The sequence below is a fragment of the Pseudorca crassidens genome, chromosome 12 (genome assembly GCF_039906515.1).
Source record: "Pseudorca crassidens isolate mPseCra1 chromosome 12, mPseCra1.hap1, whole genome shotgun sequence".
Classification (NCBI taxonomy): Eukaryota; Metazoa; Chordata; class Mammalia; order Artiodactyla; family Delphinidae; genus Pseudorca; species Pseudorca crassidens.
In genome coordinates this window covers 72714858-72739391 of record NC_090307.1, presented here as the reverse complement: position 1 = coordinate 72739391, position 24534 = coordinate 72714858, and the positions used below count along the sequence as shown (strand labels likewise).

General features: G+C 49.1%; 1 protein-coding gene across 3 annotated transcripts in view; it reads left to right on the top strand.

The window, feature by feature from the left end:
• Positions 1-24534, top strand: part of MYO18B (myosin XVIIIB) — a 234393-nt gene that overhangs the window by 91506 nt on the left and 118353 nt on the right. For all 3 annotated transcript variants that reach the window (XM_067700414.1, XM_067700413.1, XM_067700412.1), the window contains 4 exons: positions 8285-8350; positions 12973-13101; positions 14912-15055; positions 16527-16616. In XM_067700414.1, the coding sequence (XP_067556515.1) occupies positions 8285-8350; positions 12973-13101; positions 14912-15055; positions 16527-16616 (429 nt within the window). The remainder of the gene's footprint in view (positions 1-8284; positions 8351-12972; positions 13102-14911; positions 15056-16526; positions 16617-24534) is intronic.

The following is a 24534-nucleotide window of genomic DNA, read 5'->3' as shown; positions in this document are numbered from 1 at the left end:
ATCATTAGACACTAGACAGCAGCAGAGGGAATTCATTGTCAGGGTGTGAAATGGGCCTCGGTGCATCCCTTGTGTGCCCAACACGCACGTGGTGCTCAAACAAGGCTCTTTCCCAGTGAAGTACTCTCATTTGGAGGGGCCCTGATGGATATGTTGTGCTCCCGAAACAAAAATAGTGTGTGCCTCTTACCACAGATGCACAGACCCTCATCACGAAATATCAGGCGTAATGTGAAAAGGTTACGGCCCTCAGTAGGTAAAGCCTCCCTGCTCTGGGAATTATCCCCACTTTACAGCAGAGGCAGATGAGGCTGTCACCCCCCCCCCCCCCCAGCTGGGCAGTGGGGCAGTGGTAGAGCTGGGATTTGAACTCAGGCTCTCAAATTCCTCACATAGGGCTTTTTACTGTTTATTGTGGTAAAATAGATATAACATAAAATTTACCATCTTAACCATTTTCAAGCATACTTAACCATTTTTAAGCATGGTGGCCTTAAGTACATTTGTATTGTTGTGAAGCCACCACTGCCATCCATCCATCCGTGGACCCATCCATCCATCTCCAGAACTCTTCATTTTCCAAAACTGAGGCTGTCCTCATTAAACACTAACTCCCCATCCCCCGCCCCCCAACCAGCCCTTGGCAACCACCATTCTGCTTTCTGTCTCTATGAATTTGACTGCTCTAGGGACCTCATATAAGGGGAATTATCTAGTATTTGTCCTTTTTTTTTTTTGCGGTACACGGGACTCTCACTGTTGTGGCCTCTCCCGTTGCGGAGCACAGGCTCCGGGTGCGCAGGCTCAGCGACCATGGCTCACGGGCCCAGCCGCCCTGGGGCATGTGGGATCTTCCCGGACCAGGGCACGAACCCATGTCCCCTTCATCGGCAGGCGGACTCTCAGCCACTGCGCCACCAGGGAAGCCCTAGTATTTGTCCTTTTGTAACTGGCTTATTGCACGCAGTGTGATGTCCTCAAGGTTCACCCATGTTGTAGCACATGTTGCAGCACATTCTTAAAAGAAGAATTTCTTTCTTCTAAGGCTGAATACTGTTCCGTTTTGTTTATGTAGTACAGCATTTTGTTTATCCATCCTCTCTCAGTGGACACTTGGACTGCTTCCACCTTTTGGCTATTCTGAATGACCCTGCTATGAACACAGTGTACAAATATCTCTTTGAGACCCTGTTTTTGATTCTTTTGGGTATATACCCAAAGTGGAATTGCTGGATCATATGGTAATCCTATGTTTAATTTTTTGAGGAACCTCCAAACTGTTTTCCGTAATGGCTGCATCATTTTATATTCCCCCCAACGAGGGTTCCAGTTTCTCCACATCTTTGCCAACGTTTGTTATTTACTGGGTTTTCTGTTTGTTTTGCATTAGTTATCGTAATGGGTGGGAGGTGGTATCTCACTGTGGTTTTGACTTGCAGTCCTCTGATGGTCAGGGCTGGTGAGCATCTCTTCATGTTCATACAGGACTTCTGAACGGGAGCCTTTTGAAGACAGAGTATTTGGTGAAGTTTTGTATAGAATGTGCTATCTGTGATGTTAATTTAAAGTAATTATTATTGATCCCATCCAGCTGTAACCAGGTGCCTCCTTTGCACCAGGCCCTGTGCTAGCTGCCAGAGAGACAGGAATGAACAGAACACAGCTTCGTGGGGAAGAAAGATGAAAATGAGTAATTTCCAGACAGAGGGATAGTTTTGGGATGCCCCAGGAAACACATCTAAAACTTCGGATTTTTGCAGCAGGGGTGAGGGTGGGACATTCAGGGAAGACACCTCAGAGCAGATGATGATTGAGTTGAGCTTTCTGGGACAATTTCGAGGAATCAAGTAAGAGAAAGTACAGGGCAAGCCACATCGGGAACAGCATGTACAGAGATCCAGAGTCACGAGGTTACGTGGCTAATCTAGTGTGGCTGGAGCATAAATGCTGCCAAGTGTCAAGAAAAGGGTCTGAGGTTGTTGGCAGGGGCCAGACCACAGTCACTGTTAGCAGAGATAGAGTCTGGGCTTTATCAGGTGGTCGGTGATGGTTGACCAAAAGGTTACCAGCAGGAGCACAGCTTTGAAGACCAGATCGTTATTATTTGAACTGGCTTAAGCAAAACTATGAAGGGAGTCAAGTCCACTCTGGCCATTCCTTGGCCCTCTATAGGGAGCAGTGTTCTCACGCTGACTTCCAGCCGTTGAGGATGCCCATCTCTTCTAGACACCCAGGCACCTGCTCCGGTCTCCAAAATGACCCTGTCTCCTCTCTCTAACCATCGTGGGTCCCGTTCCTCTCTCCCAGGTTATCCCATCTGGTTAAGATTGTGCCTTAACCCACACTGAAGCCCTCCCAGAGTGACCTCAGGCAGGTTCCTGGAAGAGCTCATTCGGTTCACCTTGGCGGTGTCCCAGATTCTGGTCCCTTCAGTCTCTCTGCTGCTGAGGCAGGAATCGCTAAGTCTCCCTGATCCCATGATAGGAAAGCCCTGGGCCCACCGTCTTCCCCTGAGTCTACAGTGATGATTGATTTTAGCCAACCAAATCTGTGTCCCTGGGGACTTGATCTGAACACACCTAAGGCATGCCAGTGTGTCTTCTCAAAGGCAGCCACTCTTCTTCTGTCTTAGACCCTGGTAGACACTCCCGATTTCCTCTGAATTTGTCTCAGAGTCCTTTTCTGCTGGGAAGAGGCCCCTGTGAGCGCGTGACTGGGGCAGAGGGCTGGGGGGAGGGAGAGAGGGAGCTGTCCGTTCTCATGATGCTAAACGATTTTTACAGGGCTTTCCATAGCCTTAGCCCTCTGGAATTTATTCATCTTCCTTCTCTTTCTCACCTTGCTGTCCTCCTCCAGTTTGGGTCTACTGTTTTAATAACTTTACATGTTTTCCATTCTGTGTTAACCAACCCAGTTATATAAATATGTGTGTGTGTTATTTATACGTTCGTCCATATAGTTTATGCTTTGTGCCAGACATTCTATTTACAGTCTTGAGCCTATAGAGTTAAAGAACAGAGATAGAGTCCCCACCCTTATGGAATGATTTGATCAGTGTGTAAGTGAGAGTTTTCAGTGGTTAAAAGCATGTGGTCTAGAGTCAGACAGACTTGGGTTCACATCCTGGTATCTGCCATCTCTCTTTCCATTCATCCGTGCCCCATGATGCTTGATAGCTGTGTGACCAGGGACATCATGTGATAGGGCATAACAAAGTGCCTGGCACATAGTAGGTGCCCAAACACATGGCAGCCGTTGGGTCATGGTGTGGGTTTCCTGGAGAAGGTGCTGTACTGACAGCAGCCAAATGGTGTACTAGGAGAGCATCTGTCTCCACAGACGTGGGTTCCCTGCAGCACACTACCTGCTGAGGATTGAGCTGGGGAAGCTCTTCCCAGCCATGGCTCTTTGTGGTTCCTGGAGTCTTCCGCTGCTTGTCTGGCATGTTCAGCTTAACGTGAGATGTCAGACTGTGTGCTTTTTATTGAACATTGGAGAGAAAACTCTGTGCAAAATTCCAGGACACAAAAGGATTCTGCAGGTGGAGGCATGAATTGGGTTTCTCCCAGGTACATTGAAGGACTCGTAATTTGAGCCTAGAATGGTAAAGGTGAAGGGTGTGTCATCACTCCACAGTGCCAGAGGGGCTTATAACCTCAGAACCTCTACCAGTTATTAGTACTTATTGAAACTTAGCATGTGCCAGGCGTGATATTAAGTACATTATGTGCATCGTAAGAGCTGCTTGGAAGTCTTTAAGTCCAGCATCCGAGCCCACAGAGGGTTTCTGTTGACTGCTTTTTGCTTTTCTTGGGTATAGGTCACACTTTCCAATTTCTTTGCGTGCCTCGTAATTTTTTGTTGAAAGCTGGCCATTTTCAGTAATATAAAACTGCCTCTAAATTCTGCTCTTCTCCCAGTTACTTGGTAACTTATCTGAACTAGGGTTATGGAGTCTGGCTCCCCCACGTTGTGAGACTGCTGCCATCTCCTTTCAGTTTGTTTCACTCTTGTTTTTCTTATACATTGTGGTTTCTCAAGAGCTGCGCCTGCGTCAGCACAGCTTAGTGGTCAGGAGAGGTTGTGGTCAAACATTCTGAATCTGTGAAGCTTTTATCTAATCCTTGCGGTCCTCTGTGTGGGTTGGAAAATGGATCCGACATTCAGGCACTTACAGTGCGCCACAGACTTTGCTTTCTGTGTGGCTCTTTCCCATGCTTTCTGCCTGTGCACGGGGCCTTATATTTAGGTAGGGTTATATACATGCCTAAGGCTCTCTCAGTCCCTCCCGTGCATGCGTGTAGCCTTCCAGATTGCCAGGAGTCTATGGGAGGTGCTCAAGGCCCACTATGACTGTCCTATTCCCTATAGCTCCTTGTTATAGGGACCTGGCTAGTCACTGGCCCATTGCTTGCCCCTCTCAGGGTAACAGTCTTAGGCTGGCTGTGCCATTGACTTTCTCCATTTGTTTGCTGCCAGGAGCACTACTGCTTCTGACAGTGTTCCTGGGTGTGGGATTTCCCCTTACTTTGATCCTTGTAAGTGAACCCCTTCTGGCAGCAAAGTGGATGGTTTTCACAGCTTGCCTCGCCCTGGTAGGACCTCTGCAGTGACAGAGCTTAGTGGGGAGTGGAAGGGTCTTGGCCATGATTGCCATAAACTCCCACTCTTCTTAAAGGCCCAGTAGTTTCTCTTGAATAAATGTTTCTCAATTTGCTGCATCCCCTTGCTCAATTTCCAGAGTATCAAAGTTGTTGTTTTTGAAAACTGTATCCATTTCTGTCATTGTTTTGCGGGGAGAGGATTTGTCAAGCTCCTTGTACTGACATTCTGGAAGTCTCACTCCTACACACTGCTTTCGTGGTCTCATTAAACCGCCCCCACATCCTTGTAGCATAGGCGTGACTACTCCTATTCTCGAATAGGGCACCAAGAGGACCCGAGAGGAGGAGCGGTGTGCTCAGGGTCCCACAGCTAGCGAAAGCTGGAGCTGTCCTGGATCGCAGCGTCCGAGGGCAGAGAACAGGCTGAGTTCTCTGATTCCCTGGGGTTGTGTCATGTGATGTTTGACAAGTCCTTTCATTGCACTCGACCTCACTTTCTTTCTCTATAAAATGGGCATAAAACTTCCTGAGATAGTCACAGAGGTTTGAAAATTAGATGAGTTATGGGTAAAGCACTCAGAGCAGTGCTCAGACCCCAAAACACAAGGGAAAACTCTTTTTTTGGAAGCAAAATGGCCAACATTTTACTCAGCCTTCCATGCCGAGAGGTTTTACCTCAACTGTTGGGACAATTCAGATGGGTTAGCTGATTCCATAAAGATGCGGAACAAGGAAGAAATTTCTTACAGTCACCTGGATTTTTGCCCTGTCATCCACCAACTGGCTGTTGGGCAGTGATTATATTAGGTAGAAACAAATGAAATCACTGGTATTTCACCTAAGCAAGTGACAATTTCATGTGGCTCGATCTAAGAGTAATATTAATGTTGATAATGAGAGCAGCTGAGTACAGAGTCACTGACAAAGTCCTTTTCATGTACAGATCCTCAGTTAATTGTCCCAGCCCCTGTACCGTCTAGGCAGGGAATGTTAGCATCATCTTGCAGGTGAGGAAAATGAGGGTCAGAAGCACAGTTCAGTGCCCGCAGCCACCTGTTCACTCTGTCCCTTGGACCTAAGCGTCCTTATCTGTACAGTGAGGTCAACAGGACAGAATATCTCCGTGAGGCCTAATGTGCTTGGCTACACAGACATCTAAAGGGCTCTAAGGAAGCAGGGAGACGGAGAAGAATCCCTGGATCTTGTGGGGACGGTTGTGTATTTTGGCCGTGTTGGGGGTACACCTGAGACATGGAAGCTTAGTCCACATTCTGCAGCACCACCGCCATCTTATCCAAGAGAGAGGCCGATAGGACCAGCTCCGGGACATCAGGACAGGCTCAGGATGTTTACTCAGTGCCTACTGTGTGCAGCTATTTTGTGAAGCCCTCCACAAGCACAGCCAGAGCCTTCCATCATAGCTGCCATTATTTCCCCCCGTTTTTCTGAAGAGGAGCCTGCAGCTCAGAGTAAAATGCTTGCCCAGGGCCACACAGTTCGTGAGTGGCTAAACGAGGGTCTCAGTCCGGGTGGCTCTAACTCCACATCCTGATTTTTTCCTCCCACACGCGCGCTCTGGGCGTTAACTCCACAGTAGGTTAGAAAATTGTCACCAGCTGTAGGCTTCATTTCTTTTCCACCCGTCCATCTTGTTTTCAGCCAGCGTTTATTTTGTTTTCTTCTTGTGCAGAGAGAAAACAAATGTTGTAGTCTGGATATGTTGGTTTTATGCATTCTGCTGCCTATAGCTCCCTTGGAACATTTTTGGCTAAAATGTACTAAGTGAAACCACTGAATTTTTGGAGGGGGCGCTATGGAATGTTCCTCTCAGAGGTCAGAGGAGGAAACTTCCCCCCAGATTACAGCCTCCGAGTAGGCTTTTAATAAGCATTTTTTTTTTGTATCTTAGGAAGTTTTCTGTGATGCCGATGACCCGTGGAATTGAAACTCATCTACCAGATTACTCTGTCTCATAACACCTTTTGCTTCTTTGAGCGTCGCAGTTACTTTTCTGACAGCCTATTCTGAAGATAGACTTTGTGATTTCCGGTGAATGGAAGGTCCGTGAGGGGGTGGTGTGAGGGTGCAGCGGGAGGAGAATTGGCAGTCACCAGGGAGCCAGGCACGACCTGCATTCATCTGAGGGTACGGATATCTGGCAGGCTTGTTTCAGAGCCTGCAGGCCTAGACGACAAGAGGAAAATTCCATTCAATGGCTGGTGGTTTGGCTAAGGCTGCATCCAGGGATCTCTGAGTGAATTTGTTTCTCCTGGAGGGGGTGGCCTTTCTCCACACTCCCCCCAACCCTGCCCCGCTTCTACCCTCACTGGGTCTCTCTTGCTGGGCGTTCCCTCATTCAGTCGTCATAATTATTGAGCTCCTACTGTATGCATAGAACAGTACCAGGTGCAGTGGAGGAAACAGGTGAATTAAACACAGGTTCTCCCTCCCTAACCTAGGTCAGGAACACAGGGTTAAAGGCCACGCCATTTATTCACACATTTGGGAGAGTGAGGCCGTCTCTGGCACATGTGATGAGAAGGACAGGGTGCTGGGGAGGCTGTCACGGGGGACACAGCAGGTAAACTCCCCAGTAGCCTAGGGCCCTCTGCAGCTGTCTTGGGCCTGGGAAGCAGTCGAGACATAGGTGTTGCAGTGTGGCCCAACACACCTTGGTTCGGGTCTGGTTCGGCCCATGTGTAACTTATAACCTTGGGGAAATGCTTTCATTCTGTGTTTTTAAAATGGTGGTAAAACATAGGTAACATAAAATTTGCCATTTTAGCCATTTTTAAGTGTGCAGTTCAGTGGTGTTAAGTGTATTCACACTGCTGTGCAGCCGACACCACCATCCACCTCCTGAATTCCTTCGTCTTGTAAAACTGAAACTCTGTACCGAGTAAACACTAACTCCCCTCCCCCTCCCCAAAGCCCCTGGCAGCCGCCATTCTACTTTCTGTCTCTATGAATTTAGCTGCTCTACGGACGTTATGTAAGTGGAATCACAGTATTTGTCCTTTTGTGTTCGGCTTATTGTACTTAGCATAATGTCCTCAGGGTTCATCCATATTGTAGCATGTGTCAGAATTTCCTTCCCTTTCAAAGCTGATTAATATTCCGTTGGGCGTATACACCACATTCTCTTTATCCATCCATCTGTTGATGGACACTTGGGTTACTTCTACCTTTTGGCTACTGTGAATGATACTGGCATGAATATGAGTGCGTGCGAGTATCTGTTCAGGTCCCTGCTTTCACTTTTTTGGGTATATATCCAGAAGTGGAATTTCTAGATCATATAGTAACTGCATGTTTAATTTTTCGAGGAACTGCCATAGTGTTTTCCGTAGCAGACACATCCTCCATTTAGTTTTGCATCTGTGGTTTTCTCCTCTGTGAAATGGGCATGGTAGTATGACGACCTACCTAGGGTTGCTGTGAGGCTGAAATGAGGTGGTGTCTGTGAAGGTCCCAGCAGAGTGGACAGCACACAGTAGGTGCCCAGTACGTGCTCATCCTCTGCACTTACCTGGGGAGGTGGAGCTCTGTTAGCTCACAGACACGTGGGGTCACCCTCTCTCTCCCGGTGTATCCCTCAGCCATGCAGCCAGCTGGCCTTCCACTTTGGGAGTCTCCTGCCCTCAGCCTGTCTTCCTCTCTAACTCTCCTCTTTTTCCCAGGCTGTGGCAGAGCTCCTGCAGACCCTGGATCTGGAGAAGAAGACAGTGGCCGTGGGGCACAGCCAGGTGAGTAGAGCTTCTTCCTTTTGCCGTTCTACCCATGACATCAGGGACGCACGTGAGACCTGAGTCTTGTCCTTCCTCAGCATCCACTACTTCTGTGTGTCTCCTTTCCACCAGACAGGGCTGAACACAGGGCTAAGTGATCTCTGCCCTTGTTATGTAACAAGGCTCTTAAGACAAAATGTTATAATGTGGGAGGAAATAACATTGGGGAATATCATTTATTAGAGGTAACACTCCCAGGGACCTCAGTGGCCTGGAGAATTAACATCTGGACTTCAGGTAGGACTTTTGGAACCTCAGAAACACCCATCTTCACTCCGAGCCTTGTAACTTTTGCTTTGCAACCAACTGTAAGACAACAGCCGTCCTAGCGGATTAGCAGCAGTAAGTGAAAGGAGAGGGCATGAGAAGAAGGTACGTGATTTTAGGGCTGAGCGGCGTAGATTTCTCCAAGCTGGTGTTGAGCCAGAAACCCTTCCAGAAAAGTTGAAACGTTTAGAGAAGAATTCCATGGAGCCCTAATATGCTCATGCAGCTTGTAAGTTTTCAAGAGGGAAAAGACAGTGTTTAGGGCTCCCCAGATGATCTGCCCCTGGAACCCTCACCCTTTTGTTTTTGTGGAAGATGCATGACCACCTCCCAGAACTAGCGTTCCCTGGGTCATGGTGTGGGGAGTGGGGAACAGAGGTTGGAAACTCAAGGACCAGGAGGAGGGCAGGGCAGTAGGGACAACGTTTAGAAATACAAACTGGAGAGAGAAGAGACCAAGGGACCACCTCCCCACTTGGTTATCTACTGATTGATTAATGGCACCCAGGAAACCTTTGTCAATTAATTGCCTTCCACGTTCAGGTACCCTGTAAAGTGTTGGTGGCATTATTGGCCATTAGTACCTCTTGCAAAGTGAAGTGTGCTGCCCCATCACACCTCTTTCCTCGGAGAGCTCACAGTCATTCACGCTGGTCATTGCCCCCTGGACACACGAGCCTCTCCCCGCAGGCTTCCTGGTCCTTCTACAGCCTGTGGTTGAAGCTGTTAGTCTGCGTGGTTCCAACCTGATTGATCCTGCTGGGAGCCGGCAGCAACTCTGTGGACATTTCCAGTAGAGGAGATAAACCCCTGGGTTACTGGGCTCCCACCACAAGCCTGGTGCTATGCTAGGCAAATTCATATATTATTCCTCTTTTCCCTCACAGTCTCTCTTGAGATAATTACAGTATCCCTTCTTCACAGATGAGGAAAATGTACCTCTGGGAAGTCAGCCCCTTTTCCAGGTCCTCTAGGGAGCCAGGAGCACAGCTCCCATGGAAATCTGTACTGGTCCAACCCCCAAGTTCTCTTCAATACGCTGTGGGTTCTATTGTTTCTTAATGGAAATATACAGCAAATTCTTTACACACAGATGTTTATGGTCTTGAATCAGAGGAATTCTTCTTCAGCTCCAAGAACTTCATCCTTCTAGACCAGTGGTTCTCAAAGTGTGGTCCCTAGACCGGCTGCAGCAGCATCACCCGAGAGCTCCCCGGAAACAGAACTCTCAGGTGCCACCCCAGACCTACTGATTCGGAAACTCTGGGGATGGAACCCTGCAGTCTCGGTTGTAACATGCCCTGTAGGGGATTCCAGTACATGCTCAAGTTTGAGAACTACTGTTTAGATAAATTACTTAGTTATTTCATGAATTTCAAAATCAGTCCCTGTGATCCCATCAACTATTGCAGAGCAGGGAAGAAAACAGCAAGATGAAAAGTCACTGTACAAAGTCTCACAGTGGCGAGGCAAGATGTCTACCAGCCAAAAACATCCCCGTAATAAAACATTATTATTATTAATACTTGGCATTCACTAAGAAACTGTCCAGAGCAAATCAAGGTCACTGTGCCCTTTGGGAAGCCAGGCAAGGCAATAGACTGAGATCTTTAAGGGCAGATGCAACTCTCATGCTTTGCAGGGTTCGGCACTTAATAGGTGGGAAGGCTGTGAATAGGGGAAGAGAACAGGCTGACCTGGTCCACACCCAGGCCCCACCACTGCCTAACTGTGTGAATCTTGAGTAAGCGATTTAGCCTCTCTGAGCCTCAGTTCCCGCATCTGTAAAATGGACCCACTGCTCTCTACCTCCCAAGCTGGCTGTGAGACTCAGTAAATTGTCCCTTAACAGGGGCTGGCTGTCATCATTTGTGGCAGGCAGTTGCCAGCGGGGTCAGGATGCTTGTCAAACAGGATAGCGTTTTAATGTTTAAAGAATTAAACTCCTCTAATCTGGAAAATTACTGAGAGACGGGTAGCTAATTCCTCAGCAATACCAAAAAGGAGAGTGGCTGCCATATTAGATTTTTAAACCTTGGCTTGCCTAACTGGCTTCCAGAGATCCCTTAAAGATAGGGATGTTGGGATGTTACACTCTGCGTGGGCCCGATAAGCAGCTGGACCCCTGAAAAGTGAATAATTTAGATTTTTCTTTGTGATTCTCAGCCCCCGGTACCTTATCGAAGCCTGAGCCGAGGGCCATGACATTTATGAAAAAGGTGGGATTCCACATGCCGTCGGCCTTCTGGTCGGAGTATGCTCTTAAAAGAAAAAAAATCAAGCTAAGATTCTGCAGCGGCGATGACTTACTCCCACTCTGCGTATGGTCGTTTCCAATTATCTTTTTAATGAAAGCCTCATACTTAATCAATAACAGTTTTGGCAGCACTCGCTGCCTTTTGTAATGTATGGACTAGCGCTGTCATCACTTTGATCATTGATTTTTTTTTTATAGCAGCTTTTGGGACTCACTAGCTTGTGAAATTAATGCAGTCATTATTGAAGCAATCTGATAGGTAATGAGTCAATCGTGTGTTTATATCAATGAGGCTAATTGTCTTGGTGGTCCTGGCTGATAGTGTTCTGTAAAGCGATGGAGGGTTGCGAAACAGAGTTAGCACCGATCGGCTGCTGTGGGATTAGCAGAGTGGTCTTCATTACAGAAAATAGGTTTAAGGGAATGGAGAATCGATTGAGACCCTTTGTTCCACCTGGAATCAAATTGCATTTCAGCCTCAAACTCCCGGTGTTTGGATCATGTGAGAGAGGAAGTGAAGCTTCTTGCCGATGTTGAGAACGGGTAGAGGGTGTGGACTTGAGGTTCTGGGTTCGAGTCTCAGCTTTGCTGACCACCAGCTATGTGAACTTGAGTCAGTGACACAGCTTCCTTGAGCTGACAGATTCCTCGTGGGACTGTTCTGCATATTAAAATGGGACATAGGAGAAAGAGCTTTGAAAAATTTAGATGCCATGCAAATGTTAATTACATTCAGTGACAATTGTAGTCTCGTCTGGAGTCAGAGAGAGGGAAATAAATCCCGGTGTTACCACCTGCTGGCGGAGGGTTGTTGGCACATGCCTTTTTTAGCCTTAGTTTCTCCCTCCGTGAAATGGGGGGATTGTTGTAACTACCATGTAAGATTCTGCGTGTAAAGTGCTTTGCCTGCATACCAAATGGTTAGTTCAGATCCAGAACACAGGAGGGCTCCATCAGTGTTAACCGTTGATTGATAATGTCATGGATTACTTGACAATGTCACTGATCAAGGTGGAGCTCACCAGTGGCTCCAGAGAAACTGAACACCTTTGGGGCTACAAGCCACATCTGGCAAAGAAACGCACAGGACTGTGCTTAGAAGTAAGCGGCACCAAGGCGTCTGAAACGTAACCCTCCCGTCACCGACTCATACATATCCCAGCAGCAGAGCGTCTTTCCTTTGCCTCTGGGGAGGCGACACCAGCTTTAATGACCCCACCGCGTTGGCCGGAGCAGGCCTGGCCCCAGAGCTGCTGGTTCCCTCTGAAAACCCTCCTGTGTTCCCTGCAGTCTCTTGGGGGCAGCCGCGAGGGTGCCGGGGAGGCAGTGATCACTTTGCTGCAGGGGCCCTCATCCACTGGTGGTGCACCAGGGCCTGGAAACTGTGTTTTCCGCTGTGTTCTGCTCAGTGTCTGCACCTCCCGCTGGTGGCACCGCCAGGCCCCATCCCCTCCTGACCAAGGAGGGCTGCCCTCACTTCCCCCGCATTCTCTGCCCCTCCTTATAAGGCAGGACCAAGTATTTCTGGGGTGGCGCTTGCCTCAGGGCCAACAGCACTTATCAGAAAAGAACGCACACCCAGGACTGACACCAAGCCCATGATTCTGCATATCCTGGGGTGGGGCCTGGGAATGCGCATTGACCGCCTTCCCTGGGTGATTCCGGTGCACAGAGACGCTTAGGCAGGTCTGTCCTACCAGTGGTTCTCAAATGAGCGTGTGCATGAATCCCCTGGGGATTAAATGAAAATGCCAGTTCTGACTCCGCAGCTCTGGGGTGGGGCCTGAGATGCTGCGTTTCTAACAAACTCCCAGGAGGTGACAATGACCATGCTAAGGTGCATGGACCACACTCTGAGCATCCAGGGGCCAGAAGAAGGGAAAGAGGAGGCATCAGGAGGCAAGATGCTCTGACCATTAGACCCCCAGTCAAGGGCAGCTACTGACAGATACTTCGGGTAGGTCTAGGAGAGCTGGGGTCTGAGCGGCAGCCCCTCCCACTTGAGGCGGTCTGATTCGGTGGCAGCGAAGTCACCTGCAGCCTTCTCTCCTTCCAGGTCTTCCTCAAGGCGGGCGTGGTCTCCAGGCTGGAGAAGCAGCGGGAGAAGCTGGTGTCTCACAGCATCATCTTGTTGCAGGCGGCTTGCAAGGGCTTTCTGTCTCGTCAGGAGTTCAAGAAGCTGAAGGTGCGGGGGCCCAAGTGCCTTGTGAACCTGGCAGGGGCGTGGGATCGGGGAAAAGCACCATCTGTGCTGGTCTGGGGGCTGTAATCCCTGCTTCTCATGCTTCCTCTTGTGCACGAATCTCCAGTGGGATGTTAACGTGTGGATTCTGGTCCAGTGGGTCTGGGGTGAGCACGGGATCTGCCCGTCTCCCATGATGGTGCCAGTGCGGCTGGTCCACAGACCCACCCCGAGTGGTCAGACTTTAATAGACACTTTGTAAGATGATATGATTGTTCTAGGACACTGACATCAAATCACCACCGATGTTAGCCTTGGTCAGGATATCCACGAGGTTGTCCAAGCCCTCCTGGGTTGGAAATGGTTTCAACCGGTCCCATCTCTGGAGAACTTGGCTTTCATGGGTCAGCAGAGAGCACGTGGGCAGGACCTGGCCACAGAGGCCTTTGGGACCAAAGGGCAAGGTCAGAGTCCTCAGTCCTGAACCACCCTGGGCCACCATCCTCAGACATATCGGGAGACTGAGTCTCCTTTCTGTAGCCTGCATGATGGAGAAAGGCAGCACGGCTCTGGAGACAAACAGGAAGCGTGTTCGAATCCCATCTGTACCACATAGTACCTGAGTGGAGGTGACATGAGATAATGTGCACGTAGTACAGTACGTGGCTCGTCGTTACTGCTCGGTAAATACCAGCTGTCATTGCCTTAGTGTTGTCGTTGTTAATTACTGCCACCAGAATGAGTCTCAGCGCACATGCCTCCAGCTCATGTCAATTGGTAAATTCCCTTGTACGTACTTGGTAAGAACAGAAAAAGGCAAGAACATTAATAGTGAAAATACTGTAGGCAGTTTTACCAGCGCACTGCACTTAGGTAGTTTATGCCTTGGGATGATTTGAAATAGAGGTTAATTAAGCGCCTGGGCTGTGTCTGCAGCCAGACTGCAGGGGTTCATATCCTAACACTGCCACTGAGAAGCTGTGTGGCACTGGGCACGTGACTGTACCTCTCTGTGCCTCAGTTTTCCCATCTGAAATGGAGATAATAACAACACCTACCTTCACAGGGCTGTAGTGAGGACTAAGCTGGTGCGTGTAAGATGCTCTGGGCAGTGTATGGCCCGTAGGAGGCGCTGTGCCAGCTGTACGAGCCTTGGCTGTTGTGATGGTGGCAAAGGGAAAGGACCTCTGGCTTCTTAGTCAGCTTGATTCCCACCTATGGTAAGAATGCACTAGGTCAGCGGTTCTCAAAGTGTGGTGCCCGGACCTGCATTGTGAGTAATGCAGGTTCTCGGGCCCCACCCCAGACTCACTGAATCCGACCCTCTGGGGTAGAGCCCAGCCGTCTGTGTTTTAACAAGCATTCCAGGAGATTCCGATGCACACTGAAGAGTGGGAAGCATGGAATTTGTGTTTAAATGGGCTTAAAATAATATCCCTTCCTTAAATATCAACTAGCGACATGATCGTGGCCACTGTTTCTCGCGGGCAGTGTCAGGGATTTTTGAGGATAGTTTTTGCCTTGCACAGTGACTTTTGAGCCTGATCCCCATGTAAGAGGTGACCCTGTTGTTTTATATAATATTTTCTACTCCTTGTCCTATTATTATTATTATTAGGTTATGCAAGATTAAACTGTGGCCTAATATTGATGCCAGGAGCCTGACTCCATGAAAGGAAGGTTGTTTTTTTTTTAAGTTTACCCAATCCCTTCCACTAGGATAAACCCATTTCCTGTACCCCCTTTGCCACCCTCTGCCTCCTTCAACTGGGCTGGGAAAGGCCCTTCAGTTTCCACTCTCCCTCCCCTGCAGATTCACCGGCTGGCTGCCCAGTGCATCCAGAAGAATGTGGCTGTGTTCTTGGCGGTCAAGGACTGGCCGTGGTGGCAGCTCCTGGGTTCCCTTCGGCCCCTGCTGAGTGCCACCATCGGGGAGGAGCAGCTCCGCGCCGAGGAGGTGGGTGCACGGGGCAGGCAGGGCGCCTCCCTCCGCCCCGCCCCTTAGTGTTTGCATCCAGACCCGGTGCCCCACCCCTTGAAATCCTTCATCTGGGAATGCTCCGCCAACAGCCCTCGCTGCCCCCTTGCAGATATCCCTCTGCTCCCTTCGACACAGACCTCCCTCCACCATGTGGCCAGCTCCTCTGTGGGCTAGTGGGTGCTGGTCAGAGGCGCCATCACCACCCCGGGGGCGTGCAAACGCTCGCTTACTGCTCATCCGGGAGACTCAAGGGGAGAGTTTTTGAGTCCTTTATCTTCTTATCTCTCAGGGGGCACTCCCCTTACTCTCCCTTCTACCCTATTAGCACCCACCTGTTACAGATAACTGCTCTGATTGGTTTCTGGTTTATCCTGCCTGTTGGGCCTTTTTGCAAAAATTAGCAAATACAGGCATTTCTCAGAGATAGTGCAGGTTCAGTTCCAGACCACCGAGATAAAGTGGGTATCACAGTAAAGTGAGTCACGTGAATTGGTGGCTTCCCAGAGCCTACAAAAGTTGACACTATACTTTAGTCTATTAAGTGTGCAATAGCATTCTGTCTAAAAAACAGTGTACGTACCTTAATTGAAAAATAATGCTATTGGAAAAAATGCACCAATAGACTTGCTCAACACAGGGTTGCCACCAACCTTCAATTTGTAAAAAAATGCAATGTCTGCAAAGTGCAATAAAGCCCAGCTCAATGAAACACAGTATGCCTGTACACACACACACACACACACACACTCTAAACTAATGGTTCCGTTCTTTTTTACACAAAAGGTAGCATACTATGTTTTCTTCTGCAACTTGCATTTTCCACTTCAAAATATATTTTAAGAATCATGGCATGTCTATTGTTTTGGATTTTCTTTTAAAAAATGTTTTAACTGAAGTATATTGGACCTGCAACATTGTGAATTTAAGCTGTGCAACATGTTAATGTGATACATTTATATATCGTCCCATGGTTCCCATTTTTAAAGAAGTCTTCCTTGTTCTCGTTTCATGGCCACATAGGCCTCCTTGGTGTGTGTGTTTCATGGTTCACTCCACCAGCCTTCAGTGCGTGGGCATTTCAGTTGCTCCTGATGGTGGTATTGTAAACCTCATGCTGACCCACTGGCCAAAAAGTGATAATTAGGGAAGACGAAGAGCTGAGCACCCGTCTCACTCGGGTGTGCCCAGTCTCAGGATAAGCGGCGGTCCTGTTCTGAGTATTTGCATTCAGCCCCTAGACTGGGCTGGTATAGCCCAGACTTGCGTGAGCAGAGCCATTGATATTCAGAAATGGTCAAAGAAAACATCCCTCGCAGGAACTTGGCATCTGGGTGTCATCACAGATAGGCTGCTGAATTGCCTACTTCGTTCCCTGGCCACTCTTTATGTATGTGGAACCTATACCTCCAGTGCAGAATGGCTTCTGTTAAGGTGTTTGCTTTTGTAGGCGGAGCTTACAGCGCTGAGACAGAAGCTAGAAAAGTCAGAGAGGTCTCGGAATGATCTGCGGCAGAACACAGACCTTCTGGAGAGCAAGGTAGCCCCATCCCTCCTGTGTGGGGTCCCCGTGCGGGGGGAGGTCTGCTGATGGAGAAGGTGATGAGGATGAGCCTGGCGTTGTGCTAAGGGCCTTCGGGCCTCCTCAGAGTAACCTCGTGAAGTGCATGCTGTTACTGTCCTCGTTTTACAGAGGACGAAACTGAGGCTCTGGGATATTAGGTACCTTCCCCAGGCCACACACCAGCAAGTATAGAGCTGAGATTCAAACCCATGTCATTTGGCTCCAAAGGGAAGAATTTCTTCAATAAGTCACAAAAGCACGAATCACAGGGGGAAAATGATCACTGTGACCCCAGTAAAGTAATCAACTTCTGATCGTCAGAGCATAAAATGGAGACACACCACATACTGGGAGATGAAATTTGCAACACATATAATTGATAAAGAGTAACCAGGATATGTAAAGAATTTCCTCAAATCAACTGGAAAAAAGGCAAACACTCCAGTTTAAAAAAATGGGCAAAAATTAGGAATTGGCAGTTCCCAGGAGCAAGAGTTCTGATGATCAGGAATTCAGATGGCCAATAAACTCATGAAAAGATGAGCAACTAGCTAGCAATCAGGAAGTGGGAATTAACACAATAGGTGTCATTTCACGCTTCAGATGGGCAAAATCCAGAGGTCTGATGTAGCCAAGTGCTGGCAGGGGCGTAGCGGCAGGAGCTCATGCTGCTGGTGGGAGAGCAAATTGATCTCATGGCTCTTGAACAATCTAGCATTATCTCTGAAAGATGAAGCTGCCTGTACCCTGTGGCCCAGCAATTCCACTTCCAGGTGCACATGCAGGAGAAGCTCTCTCACCTAAATGAAAAGACAAGAAGCTTATAGCAGCAACGTTTGTCGTGTTGAAGAAATGTGAACACCCCAAAGGGAGTCTGTTGACAGAATGGATGAACACATTTTGTTACACTAAAAACTCAGTTACCAAAGTGAAAATGGATAAAGAGGCAGCAAACTATGGCCCGCAGGGCAAATCCATGTCACCACCTGTTCTTTGTAGTTTTATGGGCACACGGCCACGCCCATTCATCTGTGCCTAGTCTGGCTGCTTTCGTGCTACAAAGGCAGAGTTGAGCAGTTGTGACAGACTGTATGACCTGCAGAGATTAAAAATATTTACTATCTGGCTCTTTATAGAAGACGTTTCGTGACCCTTCAACCAGAGATACATAAACCAACATGGATTGCCCTCGAAAACAAAATGCTGAAGGAAAAGGATTAATTTACAAAAGAATGCCTAAAATGTGTTACAGTACATATCAGTTTTTAAAATGTGCACAACAATACCATACAGTGATTGGGGAATATAGCTAAGTAGTTATGGTGTAAAGGTATTCATGGGAATAATAATGCCAGATTCTGCATAGTGGCCGACTCTGGGGGATGGAAGGGACACGTGACTGGGGAAGGTTGGGCTGGGGTGTGTGTGACTGCAGGCCGGGGTTTTCTCTCTTTGGCTGGGGATCGAGTTCGTGGGCTGGGGATGAAGACGTGAACCGGATGGCCCTGCCCCCAAGGAGACGATCTCAGATTACAGACCCCTACACGTCTTCGTCTTCATTCTGTATAATGTGGGGGCGCGGTCAGTGAGCTGTGGGGAGACCAGGAAAGAGCTCTCCAAGGAAAACTTGCCATCCCATTCAGCTCTCGGGGCCGGATGAGGGTGAGGAGAGGAAGGCATGTGTCTGAGGCACAGAATTAAAAGGGGCACCAAAAAACTCAGCGAGATAAATAGTATTTAATGCAGCATCTTTTAAGAGGTAAATTGAATGCAAAAAATCCAGGATTGGGCTTCCCTGGTGGCGCAGTGGTTGAGAGTCCGCCTGCCGATGCAGGGGACGTGGATTTGTGCCCCGGTCCGGAAGATCCCGCATGCCGCGGGGCAGCTGGGCCTGTGAGCCATGGCCGCTGAGCCTGCGCGTCCGGAGCCTGTGCTCCGCAACGGGAGAGGCCACAACAGTGAGAGGCCTGCGTACTGAAAAAAAAAAAAAAAAAAGAAAGAAAGAAAAATCCAGGATGAGCAGAACATCAGAATTTTAAATAAATGCAGGGTTTACGGGCCAAGATTAGGGTGAGGCAAGTGACGAACTCTGCACAGTGGGATCCTGTCTTGATTCTTTATTTAAAAGTTTGATATTTTAGTCATCACAGATTTTTGGCATTAATTTTGATTTTCTTAAAGATTGCATTAACATTTTTAATTTATCTTGATTTCTGAGGTTTTCGGTGCTCCCTTCAATTTTGCACCCTAGTTGAATGCTTCGCTGCCTTTCTTCAGGAAGCCCTGGGTACCTCACAGGCTTCTGGTGGAGTTCAGGTGGAGCTGATTTATTCCCATGTTCATCACATACTGTGAGCATCTCCCGTGTGGCAGACATTCAACTGGACCGACCCCTTGGATACAGCCAGGGACAAAGCAAAGTCCCTGTCCTCACAAAGTCTCCAGGCCAATAGAGGGAGACAGATCACAAGTAAATAAACACGCAAACTAATTTCAGATCGTGGAGTGCTGCAGGTGTTAAGCAGAGCGAGGTGACAGTGGAGGGAGGTCGAGTGGGGGCCAGTATTTCCTGAGTGGTCAGGGAAGACTTCTGTGGACTGAGATATTTGAATGTAGATCTGAACGATTTGCTGTACCCGTTTCTGTGCAGATCTGGAGGAAGGGTAGAAACAGCAAGTGCAAAGGTCCTGAAGCAACATGAGATAAAGCTCAGTCCAGAGCAAAGCTAGAGCGTTCTCTGCCGGCGAGGCTGTGATGTTGTCATTACTGGTAATATTGCTTGGTTTGGTTGATGGCTAATGGGGACTGAAATTAGATTCACCATCAAGCCAACATAACTCAACCTTCGCTCTACGTTCGCAGCCTGAGTTGAGCCTCGCTGGCTCACGTGGGGCATGGAATGAAGTTGGGGTGGGGGGCTGTCTCTTTTCCACCCTTCTCATCCTCCCCGTGATTGTGTCCACTCTCCCCACCAAGGGTCCTCTGTCTGCTCAATCCACACCCACTCCCATGGTCAGGCAAGAGGCAGGGGCCCCTGGAAGGGAGAGTCACGTCTGCACACAGTGTTAGGAGAAGCTGGGCGGGCGGGGCTGCTGCGCCATGAGCCGGTGCCCCTCTCGTGGACGAGACTGTGAGGCGGAGACGAAATGACAACTGAGAGCGCCTTACGTTCTCCATCGAGGCTCCAGAGGGCCAGTGGCCTGACCTCTCTTGCCGGAAGTAGCCATGAGTAGAGCAGCAGAAGCAAAAAATCGGAGCTCTGTGGGCTGGTGGGGAATATCGGTGACTTCCCGGTAGAAATTCCTTCCCGCCGATCTGACACTTGATGCAGTAATTCATCTCGAGCTGTCAGGTTGGACTTGGGAGTTTGCGATGTGTCAGCTGCTGGGGGAGACTTGGAGAGAGGGATGCGGTGAGCATCTTTAGCATCTAGAGCTCCAGCTTACAGGACACTGGGAGGAGAGAGGGAGGGAGCCAGGCTTCTGAGACCGGAACCAAGCATAGACATGTCAGCACCTACGGAATATTCTGTCCAGGCTCTTTTTGTCTTTGTATCACACACGGTTGAATGCATGGGGCCTTGAAAAAATAAGATAAAAATTTAAAGCTAAGAAAATCAGAGCAAAGGGAACTAAGAGCTGAGGAGTATACAAAACCAGGGAAAGAGTTCGAATATAGACGTTTACCATTGGCCCCCCAGACTCACTCTCACCTCACAGCCTTTGCCTGTGCTGTTCCCTCTGCCTGGAGCATTCCTCTCTACCCTCTTCACCTGGTAAATGTCTGGTCATCCCTTCTTACTGAGTTCAGGTGGTGCTTCCTCCAAGAAGCCTTCCTTGACCCTCTAAGGGTGGGTTAGGCCCCCACTATATTCTACCCTACCCCTGGCCCTGTGCTTCCTTCCCCTCACAGCATTGATCGGTGCAACCTAATCACCTCCTGTGTCCCAGCTAGACTGGGAGAACCCAAGGGCAGGGATGTGTCTTGCTCATCACGTCAGCCCAGCCCCAGGTACAGAATAGACACAGGATGGGTGAGTGGAACCATTCAAAGTGGGCCGAAATTTTGACACTGAGCTTCCTAGCAACCAAAGCAAAGAGGAAAACAGGATATTCCATAGACATGTTGTGCCTAGGTTAAACACACACACACACACACACACACACACACGCACACCTGTTGCTTGAGAAAAAAGTAACTTTTCAGGGTATTGAGATAATCTAGTTATTAGAGAAGTTTCTCTCATGAATCCTCATTAAAAGGGCACTATTCACACAGTAAATACAAGAGGGGTCTGTAGGAATGCTTTTGGTAGCATCTCCTTGAAATGCAAGCCAAGGGTGTGATGCCAGTGCCATAAAGAGAATTCAGCCGGGAGTCAAAGCAGCGCTTTATCCAGGAAGCACATTTAGATGACTGAGTGTTAGGATTTCTTCCTCTTCCTTCTCAAACCCCCCTTTCTGCCGCCTGTTCTTCCTCCTGTTTCTCCTTTCCTCCTGCCTTTTAGACTTAGGTTAAGGTCCAACATACAAAAAAGTGCCCACATCTTAAGTGTACAGCTTAATGAATTTTCACAAAGTGGACACACCAATGCAGCCAGCACCCAGAGTGTGACACAGGTCACTCCCAGCTTCCCTCAGCTTCCCCCCTGGTGCCCCCTTTCAGCCACTACCCTCCACCCGTAACCGCCAAACTGACTTCTGACACTATAGATTAGTTTTCTCCCTGTTTCTGCACTTTACCTAAATTCATCAAAGATGCCTACTCATTTGTGTCTGGTTTCTTTCATTTGACATCATTTGTGACATTCACCCACCTTGTCATGGGTGATGGTGGATCACTCCCTCCCTTTGCTGTAGAGTAGTCCATTATGCACAGAGACCACTCTCTATCCCTTCTACTCTAAAGGAACATTCAGTTGTTTCTCTTTTTCAACTATAAAGAGTAAGCCTGCTGTGAACATCCTCACACGTGTCTTTTGGTGCACAGGTCATACACTTCTGTTAGGAATACACATAGGGATGGAATGGCTGGGTTTTAAGTTGTTTCTGTGTTCAGTTTTCGTAGATGCTGCCCAACAGCTTGCTACCGTGTTTGTGTCGGTTTGCACTTGCACGTGGCCACAGGTGAGCATTCTGCCTGCTCCACGTCCTTACCTGCACTGGGCCTTATCTGCCTTTTTCATTTAGCGATTGTGGTGGGTGTGCACTTGTACAACATTGTGATTTTAATTTGCACCTCTTCACATGTTTTTGGCTATTTGGTTATCCTCTTTGGCAAAGTGGTCTTTCACGTCTTTTCTGTTGCTTTTCTTGTTAATTTGTAGCAGTTCTTTATATGCCGTGGATATAAGGTCAGGTGCTCAATGTAAGTAGTACACATGCCTTCCACTCTGTGGCTTGCCTTCTCTGATGCAGTAATTTGAAGTGTTTTCTGAAGCCCTGCGTCTCTTCAGACCCACCAGAGGGCGAGGAGGAGGTCAGAGGGCTCCAGGACTCCCAAACCTGCATCCATTACAGTATATGCACTTTTTTGGTTTCATTCTGTTTTTATCGATTCTCAGATGCACATTATTTTCTCCCTTTGTACACCTCTGGACTCAGGATGCATCTTACAATCAATGGCAGCTCAGATTTGGTGAAATGTAGCATGTTGGGGCCCAAGTAAGATTCCTTTCAAGGAAGGGGCTCTATTTCCCTTCCCTTCCCACCACCTCCCACCCACGACCTGGGCAAAGCTACTGTTGATTTGTGTTCTTGCTTTTGCACTTTAAAGAGCGTCGGAATGATCCAGAAGAGCTGTTAACCCTGTAGCTTCCCTGGTCCCATCTCTCAAGGCTTTGACCCAGGAGGGAATCTTGGAGGTGGAGGTCCTTCAGTGCTTCTTCACCAAGCCTTGAGGTGACTCTGATGCGGGAGGGTTGTGCTATGTTAGAGCAGTGGTGAATGTGTGTCACAATCCCCGAGAGGACGTGTCAGGATGTAGATCGCTGGATCCCGGCCTTCGAGGTTCTGGGTCGGTGGCTTGGGGTGGCCCTGGAGCTTCTGTGTTTCTAATAAGTTCTCAGGTGATGTTGAACCTGCTGGTCCAGGGATCACACTTTGAGAAACATTAATACGAAGTGTCTCTTCCCACATCTCCTTCCACGCGGTTCTCCTTTCTTGGAAGCGAGTTCCTGTTGACAGTTGGGGAGCAGACACTCCTTCAGGGCTGTGCCTCCTGAAGACCCCCAGCCCCCTTCACAGCGTCTGCACCCCACCCTCGTCTCAGCAGGGGGAAACAGCCGCAGGACCGTGGCTGAAACATGGTGTTGCCTCATCAGTGGGAACTCCCATTTGACGGGGCTTAGTCAAAAGACAACATTATGGCAAAATGATTTGAGTGCTTCATTTGCGAAGGAGCAGAAGAGAGACGAGGAACCTCTGAGTCGCTGGCTGTAAATCTTCTTCAAGCATGCAAAATCGGCCTGCATGCCAAGTGGGGTTTTTTATTTTCACAAGGAAGCAGCCAGTCTGGTAGGGAGCCCTTGGCAGGCTGCGGGAGCACGTGGCGGTGCGTGAGAGAGGGGCGGTCTCTTCTCTCTCTGGAATATATCCAGGACCTTATTTACGGCAGAAGACGGAGGCCCATGCGCTCCGATGTCTGGCCTCATTAGCCCAGGAAGTTTCACTTCTGGGTGAGGAATTGCCGAGAGAAGCACCAGGTTGCAGCGGGGACTGGAAACTTAGGGCAGAAGTGTGTTCGCATAGCCCTGAGGGAGGTGGCTGTGATGGCCGTGATGTCCAGCAGCAGCTGACCTCTAGGAGGGGACAGGAAGTGACTTGCTGGGGGTCACGGGCCTTGACCTCAGCCCAGCTCTCCTGACGCCTGGTTCCGTGCTCTGGCACAGCGCTCTGCCTCGGTGGGGACGGGACGTGGTAGCCCCTCGTCCCCAGGAGAATAAAACAGCCTGGTTTCCTACCTGACTCAAGATGTTAGGGTCTCTCGGGCCTTCACTGTGGGCACATGTCGGGGAGGGCATCCTCCCGGCGGACAGCCAGCTGCAGAGGCTCTGCCGACACCGGGTGAGCATGTTTAAAGATGGCCTCAGTGGGGTGAGCCAAAGCCCCACAGAGGAGGGCTCGGCTGGAAAGTCCATGCTGCGTGCCTCTGCTTCCCCAGGTGAAAATGGGGCCCATCATCTCGTCCCTAGCTGCCTTGCAACGCAAATGCAGAAGCGGGGGCTGTACGAGGCGGGGATGATGACAATGACCTGCCCTGGTGCTCTGGGACAGGAGCAGAGGGTCCATCAGGACAGCTGACCTTGTGCCCTTGTGCCCTCATTGCTGCGGGATTATAGGCAAATTCCTCAAGACTCTGAGCCCTTGCGTCACCATGAGTAAGACGGTGACACCATGAGTAAGACGCATTCCTCCGTGTAGGGCTGTGTGAGGAGGTGTCTGTAAAGCAGCCGTCACACTCCCTCTGACGCAGCCCCACTCTGACTAATACACAGTTGATATTTTTTACCTTCCCCCCAGCAAACTGAGTTCCTCAAAGACAATGATACACCTTAGCTATAATACTGACCCTCCAAGCATTCCGTGGGCATTGAATGAATGAACGGAATAGTGCCGAAGTTAGGAATTAAAGTAACATTTAACGAGCAGTGTGTCTGGGCCAGGTGCTGTGATAAATACTTTACCTGCATCATCTCATTTTACCTTCAAATCACACTGTGAGGGAGGCGTTAGTACCCCGCGTTCTAGATGAGGAAAGTGAAGCTCGTAGAGGGGAAGTGATTTGCCTGACATCACACAGCCCATGACTAGCAGAGCTGGGATTGGAACCCAGGTCTGTCTGGGATCCAGGAGGAGCATCTACCCAGACTGGGAATGGGCTCAGGGAGGGCTTC